The 10,940-nt window shown below is 43.7% G+C and overlaps 4 protein-coding genes across 4 annotated transcripts; 1 reads left to right on the forward strand and 3 right to left on the reverse strand.

The window, feature by feature from the left end:
- Positions 1–754: 754 nt before the first annotated feature.
- SS1G_09627 (hypothetical protein) lies at positions 755–2,966 on the reverse strand (the record flags this gene model as incomplete). The annotated part of the gene is made up of 5 exons (XM_001588944.1): positions 755–1,003; positions 1,054–1,402; positions 1,451–1,813; positions 1,865–2,493; positions 2,544–2,966. The coding sequence occupies 5 exons, from the start codon at positions 2,964–2,966 to the stop codon at positions 755–757; spliced, it is 2,013 nt and encodes a 670-aa protein (XP_001588994.1).
- A 2,401-nt stretch (positions 2,967–5,367) lies between these two features.
- Positions 5,368–6,692, reverse strand: SS1G_09628 (hypothetical protein; the record flags this gene model as incomplete). The annotated part of the gene is made up of 3 exons (XM_001588945.1): positions 5,368–5,554; positions 5,619–6,590; positions 6,640–6,692. 3 exons carry the CDS (start codon positions 6,690–6,692, stop codon positions 5,368–5,370), a joined length of 1,212 nt encoding a protein of 403 aa, XP_001588995.1.
- Positions 6,693–7,262: 570 nt separating this feature from the next.
- On the forward strand, positions 7,263–8,979 carry SS1G_09629 (hypothetical protein; the record flags this gene model as incomplete). The annotated part of the gene is made up of 3 exons (XM_001588946.1): positions 7,263–7,284; positions 7,442–7,717; positions 7,769–8,979. The coding sequence occupies 3 exons, from the start codon at positions 7,263–7,265 to the stop codon at positions 8,977–8,979; spliced, it is 1,509 nt and encodes a 502-aa protein (XP_001588996.1).
- A 392-nt stretch (positions 8,980–9,371) lies between these two features.
- SS1G_09630 (hypothetical protein) lies at positions 9,372–10,325 on the reverse strand (the record flags this gene model as incomplete). The annotated part of the gene is made up of 2 exons (XM_001588947.1): positions 9,372–9,969; positions 10,039–10,325. 2 exons carry the CDS (start codon positions 10,323–10,325, stop codon positions 9,372–9,374), a joined length of 885 nt encoding a protein of 294 aa, XP_001588997.1.
- Between the last annotated feature and the right edge of the window lie 615 nt (positions 10,326–10,940).

Raw genomic sequence — 10,940 nt, forward strand, 5'->3', positions numbered from 1 at the left:
TGAGGGAGGCGGAAGATAAGTCGTGGAAATTTCTCAGCAGCTACCAAACAAAAGATGTTGATGGTTGGGATGCTTGGATTACAGTAGTCCTGTTTTGGCTTAGTCTAGACAGATTATTCCTCAAGCTTCCGAGTTGAGTTGTTCCGATCTACAAATCCTGCGAGTCACGTGAAACAATTTGACACTCGACCGCACATGCGGACCCCCCTATCAACTCGGGTTTTCCAATCCTCACTGATCCTTTCACACTCGAAATCAAGAGCAAATTGAATTTCATCATTTTGCATGTTTAATATGCTACCCAGCCAACCTCAAAGTACAAGTTTAAGTAACTCCCTAACCCTGGGGAATCCCTAATGCAAATTCTCTCAATGCTACGCCGTTGAAGATTTCCCGTTGAATTGTCCCCTTTCCTTTGCCCTATAGGTATTCGAGCCATTAAAAATTGTGTACCACTCTGCCAGCCAGTCAAATGTAAAACGCCCTGTCCCAGATGCATCTTTGCTTCTTATTAACAGGTACTTTGTGCTTTGATCGATCGAAGGTCTCTCAATATGGACAAAAAAAATAGATGGTAAATGAGGGATTGCAAATGCATGACAGTGAAACATGTGAGGCTGTATTCGCTCACAATATCGTCTTTTATCTATCGATAAAGAAGCGATGATATTGAGGAGTCATTCGGAGACTAGTAGGTGAAAGAAGCAATCATAACCAGTGAATGCTTTTATATAGAAAAGTAAAGCGACGTAGATCAATCATCTTCGTGAAAGAAGGTAGGCCCAGTAGCTTGTGGGGGAACCGTTGATGGTCCAGCATCAGCCATTTCAACATCATCTCTTACATATGATGCTTCGCTTGTTATAATTCCTTGCATAGCTTGATCTTGGCTACCGCTTCGATACTCAATAGCGCTTAAAGGTCTGGCAGGCCCCGTGATGGGAGTTGGTTGGGCATATGATTTTTCATACAAGACATCTTCAGGCGGAGAAAATGACCATACCTTGACTTATGTTAGTAAGGTCCGCTGTGATAGGAGGCTATAATACTCACTTCCATGATAGTGCGGTTAGCTCGGCTTGCCATAACAACACACTTTTCCTCTTCAAAAGCCACTCTCCATACAGCCTCGGCAGGAGCACTAAGTTCACGAACAAGTTGACCAGTCTTAAGATCCCACACCTTGACTCGACCATCGCTACCCCCACTCACAACTCGTGTATCATCAAACTGTAAACTTGTAACACTATTGTCATGAGCCGCTAGTCGGTGAATTGGCGCCATCTTTTCTAGTGACCAGACGCGAACAGAGCCGTCAGAACCACCGGTCACCAACGTGTTTCCTCGCATTTGCAACTGCCCAACTAGTGAAGTGTGTCCTTGAAGAATGGCTTGGCAAGACCTGAGGATCGGTTAGTTTGATCTGCGTACTTGGACTAAAATTACCTACCCGTTTTCTGGGTCCCAAATTCGAACACTAGTGTCAAGACTCCCAGTAGCGATCCTCTTTCCATCAAACGCGATAGCATATATCTGGGAGAAATGGCCCTGGAGTGTTCGTAGACATCTACCCTCTGAAATACTCCATACCCTGGCTGTAGTATCATAACTTCCGGAAACAACAATATCTCCTTTGATTTCTAAGCATCGAACACTTGCCTGATGACCCACAAGAACATTTTTGCACACGCCAGTTTTAATGTCCCAAATCCTCAGCGTGGTATCTCGAGAACCTGAAATGGCGGTGTTCGCATCAGACATCTTTAAGCATCGTACTGTTGATGTGTGTCCACGTAGAGTATGTATACTCTCACTATGATGCATTAATTAACAGACCTCATGAAACGCAATTAGAAAAACGTACCCGTTAGCCATATCCCATACTCGGACGTCCCGATCACAACCTCCACTCACGAGGGTATCTTCCCAAGGTACCATTGCCCAAACACCCATTACATGCCCGGTCAAGGTCTTTTGTGCATTTCCATCTGTGTTGAAAACATGTATTTTAGCATTGTCCAACGCCACTACGATGTATTTTGGTGTCAAATGTAGACTCGTCACAACACCCTGATCCTGTGTAATGTGTCTTGCGATGTTTTGTCCCCCGGTCCTCCATGCGGTTTCGACCAAATATCTCTGCTTAAAATGTGATTTATATGACCTAATCTTTGGTCTCTTCAATACGCCCGAGGCTGTGGCGCTATCGAAACTTTTTGAACTCCCAGGGACATGCGGTAACGGTGCGCTCATTCCAGGAAATGATTGCGAGGCAAAACTATCCCCTGCTTGTGATGCCAAATGAACGGGATGTGGAGGGGGTCGAAGTGATGTTAGAGGTGCAGTGGGCTGATGTTCTGACATTCTTCGACCATAGTCGTGCTTCGCACATAACTTCATCCAAGTGACATCGTCTGAAAGTAGATCTCGCCAACGTTTCGAAACTTGGGATGAGCGCGCAAGCACTTTGGGGTCGTCGATACAAGACAGAATCTACGCGGAACAATTAGTCGAGGCTTCGCCTTCAGGAATAGAGTACGTACACGAAGGCATAGTTCCTCTGGCAAGGTCGTGAAGGGATCCTTCTTCAGTAACGGGCTAACATATTGATGTACGAAGCTGAGTTGTTGGCTTGTGCAAAGATTCAAAAGATCTCCTAATATCCTCGTTCTTTCAGGGGCCGAACTTTGACTGAAGTATATCCTAATTTGTGATAAAAATATATCTTCCTTTTCTCCCGCTTCGCTCCAATCTGGTTGCGGGTGGTTAGGACCTGGACTTGCCGCTGGTGTAGGGGGAGGAGGAGGATCGTGACTTGAATGGGTGGGAGATTGTAAATCGGCGGAAGGAGTGGTCATATTTGGAGTTGGGGGACCTCTTGGTCGACTCAAGATCTTTTCTAACCTTTGCGGCATTGGAATGTGATCGCCATTTGTGTCGACCGTTAGCGCTCGGGTAGGAGACATTTCGCCGTCTTTTTCGGTAGGTGCAGTGGAAGCTCTTCTATCTGTCAAGCTCAAAGGTCTGAAATTTTCCATCGTCGCTTTCCCCTGATCGTCTATTCTTACAGAGACCTTTTCGTCTATGCTGACTGGTCGAGAAAAGATTATGATTGTGGGTGCGGACGTGAATGAAGGTCTTCGCCCAAACCGATTGATGATTTGGGACCGAGGGAAGGATTTGGGCTTAACGATTAGTCGTTGGACTCTCGACCATGAAAAAGGGAAAACGATGGCGCCAATTAAGGGGACGTCGACTATATATAATTTCAAAATAAGAGACGAGGATTTCAATATATGATGAAGGCGGTGTTGAAAGAAGGTTGTGCAACCCTAATGTTCAAGGGAACACATTCGAATGCGTTGTCGTTAATGTTGAAACTCGATGATTGATGAATGGGATGATGGGATGATTTGGATGATGAATGAATCTTTTATCATTGACACTGATCACAAGGAAAACAAATGGTAGGAATAAGATCGAATCGTAATAATAAGGACTATAATTTATTAGATTTGCTGGACGACCAGATAATACACCACCAGTGAGTGAGTGTACTTGGAAAGGAATTTATTAATTGTAGGTAGGTGGGTAGTTACTTGTACGTACTGGGTTGGGCTGAAGTTGGTGTGAGAGAGGAGGAAGGACTGTGTGTTGGGGAGTAGTGTGAGTGGTGGGTGGTGAGTAGTGTAGTGTAGTGTGGTAAGTAGTGAGTGGTGAAGTGTAAAAGAATGAAGTGTGTAGTGAAGTGTGTACGGAGTAGGGCGTTTTTTGCTGATTGATTTATTAAGGTTAACCTATTGAGCTTTGTATGGTCTCACTCACTCAGTACTGGTGGTATTATGGTTAACCGGTATGCGCAAGCAGGGATAATTCATTCATGAAGTAAGGATATGGGGAATTTATAATATCAGGTCTAGGTATCCTATACCGAGTATGACATGCAGTTCTTAGTTTTAAATGGCGAGGTTTTGTGAAGATGTTTGTGAAGAAGTTCTTGAAGATAGATAATCTTACAATAGGTTACTGCAAACAGAACATGTTAGATGAATGAACATGAAGTGTATTATTACATTATAACTGAGGGCTAAATACTGCACATGATCACTGAATAGTAGGTATCAGAATGTCATCGTCATAAATGAATAATTATAGAACAAACAAGAGCTTGAGAAAGACATCTAGCTACAACCACAATCTACATATCAGTGAGTTGAAGAAACAACTCGGATTGCCTCAAGGTATACTCTACAAAGCATATCCCAGCACCCGTTCTTGTATGAATCAAGCCGGTGGTGGCGATAGATAGATTAGGTTTTGTTAAGATCTTACATGTTACACAACGTCTTGTTTAGACATCCAGTTTTCTAGATAGGCAGGGTAGTCCTCATTGTGGCTATCCAGCTCAGCCCTCGTTACTCCTATTTAACTATCATCACCATCAAGCTTTCATCTAACGATTCAGAAGATGAGTACCATAGCCATATTCCACACAATGAACATTTACTCTCATCTACATCACCCCATAATTCCTCCATTCAAGAACCTGATTAGGTAAGTAAGTAGGTAAGTAAATACCAATTCATAAAGGGGGTAACAATACAATACAATCCACCTCCTTTCCTTATCACGATAAGCCCTCACCTCACCTCATTTCATCTTATCTCAGGAAATCTCACAGAACCATTCCCTTCTATGATCAACACAATACAACACAATCCCCCAACCCAAATACCCCAAATACATCTATCTATTAGGTAGTATCTACTCCTTTTCCCCAGCTCCCTCCAGCTCCCTCCAACTCCAAGCATAAATACAAATAAAAGGCTGTGCATAATACAATACAATACAATACCATGCATGCACAATGCACAAATAGATATCCATTCATCCTGTTTCAAATCCATCCTTGAATAAGTTACGCCTGTCCTGCCCTACCTTTCGTCCAGGATTTTCACTTTATGGCTTAGATAGGTATTTTTAGGAGAGGAGGTTTCGAAAATCTAGAGCTCTAATAAATCACGTCCTAGCGTTTCGAGATGGAAATATCTGTGTCTCGTAGTTCCTCCATTTGTGGAGTTGGGTGGAGGCGAATCATGCGAATTGTGTCTTTATTTCCCCTCTTAACTCCATTAACATGAAATGGGTTTACATGTTTAGATGTAAAAGCATAGTAATAAGATGTTATGAAAGGTATTTTATTTTTCTCGCCCTCTCCAACCCGTATCTATTTCATACAAGAATATCCATCTATGTGTTTTACCTCTGCTTTCTTGTATTAGAATGGTCCCAGTCGAGTTTTCCATTCCAATCCTTCATCTCGTCTCATTTATATATTACAAAACTCTCCTTCATTCAATCATTCACTCAATGATCATGTCCAAACTGTGTCAATAGAGGAATTAACATTCCCCCAACTGCCGCCAGCGTATCTCGCATTTGCGGCTTCGCTTGTTTGCGCTGTGAAAGACCTCCCTCGAGGTACCCATTAGAATTTGTATGTTCATGACTATGCACCCCTGAATCTTCTTGCATGGCATGCATCGCGACGTATCTAGTCACTTGTTAGTAAACGCTCGGTAGGTTTGTTTCGAATAGAAATAAATAGGGGATCTCACAAAAAGGTTCCACCAGAAAATAACAATAACATTCCAGTCCACCATTGCCCTCTTACTCCTTCTATATTTCCTCCACCTAGGATATTTACCAATAGGAAAGTGGTGATAGCTCCAAATGGTGCTGCGAGACTGAAAACTACAAGGTGGCCACGTGCTGCTCGTTTGGAAAGCCCTTGTTTCAGTAGGACAGAAGTAAGCCCGAATGCTGCGGGTGCTTTGTGTACCATAATCGCTATGAAAATGATAAATCCTAACTTTGTGTTGGATGTAGATGCGGAGGCTCCCATGGCTATTCCATCCGCCGATGCATGTATCACAAGCCCTGTCGTTGTAGCCAGACTGCGACTTTGCTTGGGGCTTGGTGTGAGTGATTGAAAAAACCCGTCTGATTCTTCATCAGATGAAGAAATGTTCTGAGATAGATTGTTGAGGGAAATTTGTCTCGGCGCAACTGGGGCCTGTAATTTCTCAGAGGCATGTCTTGGGAGTTTGTCAATTAAAAACATGAGAATAAATCCCAAGATGAGGGATAGACCAATCCAAAATGTAGGTGATTCGTCCTCATCCCGATATTCTTCGTTTTCGCTCCCTGGTTTCTCCTCTAACTTCTCTGGGGAGTTGTCCTCTTTTTCCTCTGGCAAAGTCTCTCTGGTAAGAATCTCAACTTCAAAAGGTTGTGAAGTCCTTGCACCCGGTTTGGCATGTCTTCGATTGATATTCGCTTCGTTCGAGTATGCGATCGTATTGAGTCCACCAACCCATGAAAGTCCAGAGTTTCTCTCTTGAATTGATACACTTCTCGCCCCACGAGTATGTGCTGAATGTCCTGCGGTATACACTGCTTCGATTCCTTCAGGTATAATAACAACCAATGAAGTACCGACAAGTACTCCCATACCAATTGTAGATATTAATCGAAGCTGTGATGGTGATAAGGTCATGGACAATGGCACTGCTCCAGCAAGAAAACAACTAGATACCTTATTAGAATATTGATTAACACTTTAGGCAAGAGGGTTACCTCAAACACATAATCACGCTCAAAATGAGCAGCATAAATAAGCCGTCGAACATCTTGAATACTTTCTTCTATTTTGCGGCCTTCAAACCTACGTCGCAATGGTATAAAATATTCGAAGGATGATATCACCGCCTCATTTCGGGATTTTGCATGACAACAAAAGGGAAACAAAGTCTAAGGTTATTGAATACTCGAAAAAGCAGGCGAAAGATATCAAGTAGTTCTCTTATGGCTTATGATTGTGCACTTCACTCCCTTTATAAAGAAATTTAATTCGTCACTCCGGGATGACAGATTTGGGTCTCACTCCCGCGAACGAGGCTGAACGAACTTAATTCAACTTAACCTTAAGAGATGCACAGTGCTAAGTAATCCACTGACAGTCCACTGTTGACCCACTGGTAATCCACTAATCAACCCTGTAGCCTTACCTTTTTCTTGAGGGGAGGAAACGCGTCTCGGAAAATCAATCTACGCGATTATTGAAGCTCTAAGAAGCTCTGAAGCTGATCTGAACTTGGAATATCTTAGGTCTTCCATTTTTAACCCACAACGATAATTAACCATTAATTGATAAACCACCCTTTCGCGTCAACGATAACAGAAGAACCATTGTCGCAAATATGGCCGATGTTAATGCCGATTGTAAGTGTCTTGGCTTCTGTCCCTCAAGTCTCGTTATTGTTCCTTTTCATTAGCTTCTTCCTCGTCCGCAACAGTGCGCTCGAATTATGCGCCGACGAGCCATTCCCTACAAAAACACCATTTCCCAATTTCATGAAAGCTAATACAGTCATCTTAGGGTCCGCTGATTCCAATGAAGCTATCTATATCTCACTGGTCTCTCCAAGCACAGGAGGCACAACCTCACTTCACACCTTCACCCCGAAGTTCACATATCCCATATTCGGAGATGAGGAGTCGATATTTGGATACCAGGGCTTGAGGATCAACTTAAAATACAATGCCTGTGACATGCGACCCGGCCTACAAATTACTTACAACAAAAAGTTCAAGGCAGTGGGTGATATAGAACCAACGGATTTGAAGGCGACGCTGGAACCATTCTTACCAAAGAGTACGTATCGCTCCAACAAAGCTTCCATTTTCTGTTACTGATGTCATACAGCTGCTTTTGAAAAGTCAAGTGTTTTCGATTCAAATATCTCGGCTGTCCCAGCAGATTGGCATCCACCGGGAGAACTCTTTCGCGCAATCGAGGTCGGTGGAGAGACATTTGAAATATGGAAAGGTATCCTCTCTGATCCAGTCATTCAACAAACCATCAGGCGCATTCAAATATTAGTTCCTTTGTTTATTGAAGGAGGGACGTTACTTGATCTCGATGAATCAGAGGATGATCTTGAGCGATGGACTGTGTTTTTCTTATACCACAAGAAGCCATCCCCAGCCTCATTTTTCGGGAAATCTTCATCATACGTCTTCATGGGCTTTTCTACCGTCTATCGCTATTACATGTATACACCTACGACTCCGCCACAAACTCCCAATGGTGACAAGATAGCTCCGGAATTTACGCTTCCCGTCAATGGAGTCTCGTTCAATACTCTTCCATGTCGGTCAAGAATATCTCAATTCATGATTCTTCCACCCTTTCAAAGCGGGGGGAAGGGATCACTGTTTTATAATGCAATATTTGATTATTTGTCTGATGATCCACATACAAGAGAGATCACAGTAGAGGACCCGAATGAAGCATTCGACGATTTAAGAGATATTAACGACCTAGCTCGTCTACGCAAAGACGAAAGATTTCTCAAGTTGAAGCTCGATTCAACGTTGAAAATCAACCGTAAAGGGCCAGCTCCCACGAAACTTTTTGACACTAAAGCATACGAAGATCTCCGAACTCAAATGAAAATCGCCCCTAGGCAATTTGCCCGCGTGCATGAAATGTACCTTCTGTCCATAATTCCACAGTCAGTCAAAGCAGCCCCTCTCCACGACACAGAAGAAACATCCAAAAAATCTTTACCGCCCCCCAGAAAAGAAGATGAACATATATATCATCTCTGGCAACTCCTCGTTAAACAACGTTTATATCGCCATAATAAAGAGGCCTTGGCACAATTAGACCGCGGAGAGAGAATCGATAAATTGAACGAGACTTTGATGGGTGTAGAAGCTGATTATGGAAGATTAATTGAGGCGGTCAATGAGAGGAGTGAAAAGGAGAAACCGACTGCTGCGGGGAAGGGAAAGGAAAAGAGCACGGCTAATGAGAATGGGAAGAGGGCTGTTGGTGGGGAGGATGAGGATGATGAAGAAGAAGACGAGAACGACGTACCATTGGCTAAGAGGTTGAAGTTTGCTTCCTAAAAATCCTATCACATTACGGCTGGTATGTGACGGCGGAGGGACATGTATTAAAACTGGTACTAAAGTACTATTCCATCATGGCGTTTGGGTGTGCTTTATACTCAGGGATGATATCAGGGAATGCTTGAGATGTTTTCACACCTCTGTTTTCGGGTGGGAATCAATAAACACGGATGGGAAGAATAAATACCAGAGTTATTGAATCTATTTCAGCTTCAGAGATCGGTACGAAGAGAAAAGAAATACAGCAAGTAATTGAATGATCACTATTGCGCCAGTTATTTGTCATTTCCCTTTTCCCATTCCATTTTGGTATTCACTTCCCCCTGCCATTTCATTTCCCCGTGCTATCCCATCCCACACCCCTCCCCCCACATCTCCCTCACCGAACCTTAAAAACTTGTCCCATTAGCCCCCACCACGCCCCTCCCCAACTGCCCCGCCACAAGCGTCGCTTCTCTCACCGCCCTCGCCACAGTACCCCTCACCCTGCCCTCTTCCAAAACCGAAAGTCCCCATATCGTACACACACCCAACGTACTTACTTTATCTCCTAGTAGTGCTGGATGTTCACCGAGGAGAATGAGACCAGCGGCACCACGCATAGTTTGCGCTGCCATTTTTTGGGCTTCTGCGCGAGGTAGTCCCATGGCTACGGCGCCGTCTGTGGTTGCTTCGAGCATTAGGGCGAAAAAAAAAACGGGACCGGATCCGCAGAGAGCGGTATAGGCATCTATGGTTGAGGGGAAAAGAAATACTACTTCGCCTATGCGTGTGAAGATCCAGGTTATGAGTGCGGTTGTGAGTTCTGGGAGAGGTGGTGTAGAAGTACTGATTACGGTCATTGATTCGTTGATTTGAGATGCGGTGTTAGGCATAGCGCGGACGATTGTGCAGGGGTTAGAGGCAGATGCAATGTCTGTTAGACCTTTTGTTTGTTCGGTAAAGAGCTCAGAGTAGAGTTGTTCGATGGTTATGCCGGCACAGATACTGATTAGGAGTTTGCCTGTTTAAGCTTGCCCCATGCCGGGTTCCGACAGGATTTCTTTTACCATGTACGGTTTACAGGACAAGAGGACTATGTCGGCTTGTTGAACGGCGGAGACATTGTTGTTTTGGAGGATGGAGAGGGAGGTTGGTGAGGAGACTAGGTAGGGGGGGAGTGCCTGGTGCACTTTTTTGGCGGATTCGGGACGGCGGACGCAGGCGATGAATTTGGAGGGGAGACGGGTGGGTGGTGAGGTTGGATAGATGGGAGTTGAGGTTCCGGATGTTGGGGAGATAGGTTTTGGTTTACTGAGGGAGCTGAGGGAACTGAGAATCCCCGAGAGGATTACTATGCCCATTGTCCTTAGGTTTGAATTTCAGTTTTGCCATGCTTCATAAATTCCTATGTTTCTATAACTTCTAAGCAAATGTAGCAAAGCATGTGATTGTTTATAGTACATGGTTTATGTATTGAGCAAATGTGTATGGAAGTCACTTTGGGCTCTGACATGATGCTATTAGGCATGAAGATAAATCAGCAGATCCCATGCTTTTAAGGAATATAAAAGGATCTAAATGAAATAAGATGAGGTTATATGTGAGCCAAAGTAAATATCCGCATCTTGTCCCTAGAACTTCAAGAGCAGGACTCATCAACCAACGCCGATGACTCCTGCCATACTCAAGGAGCAAATTAGCTCCTCCATATCAATGAATGAAATTGAGTTTAATAGTATGAAATTCTATCGAGGCAGGAGAACGAGTCCAAAGAAACAAACACAAAAACACAAGCACACAAGCATACCACAACCAAGAACTTTCAAGGTCATTTCCGTTTCCATATCTCCAATCGAAGAATTCATCCTAGCTTTTGTTTTCCTCGACCTGACTTATTATCAAAGTAAGTAGTTGAGTATGTTATTGAGTTCCTTCTCAACATCCCATTGTTTTGAAGCATCAAAGTTCTAACCTTT

Source organism: Sclerotinia sclerotiorum, genomic scaffold, assembly GCF_000146945.2.
Source record: "Sclerotinia sclerotiorum 1980 UF-70 scaffold_14 genomic scaffold, whole genome shotgun sequence".
NCBI classification, from domain to species: domain Eukaryota; kingdom Fungi; phylum Ascomycota; class Leotiomycetes; order Helotiales; family Sclerotiniaceae; genus Sclerotinia; species Sclerotinia sclerotiorum.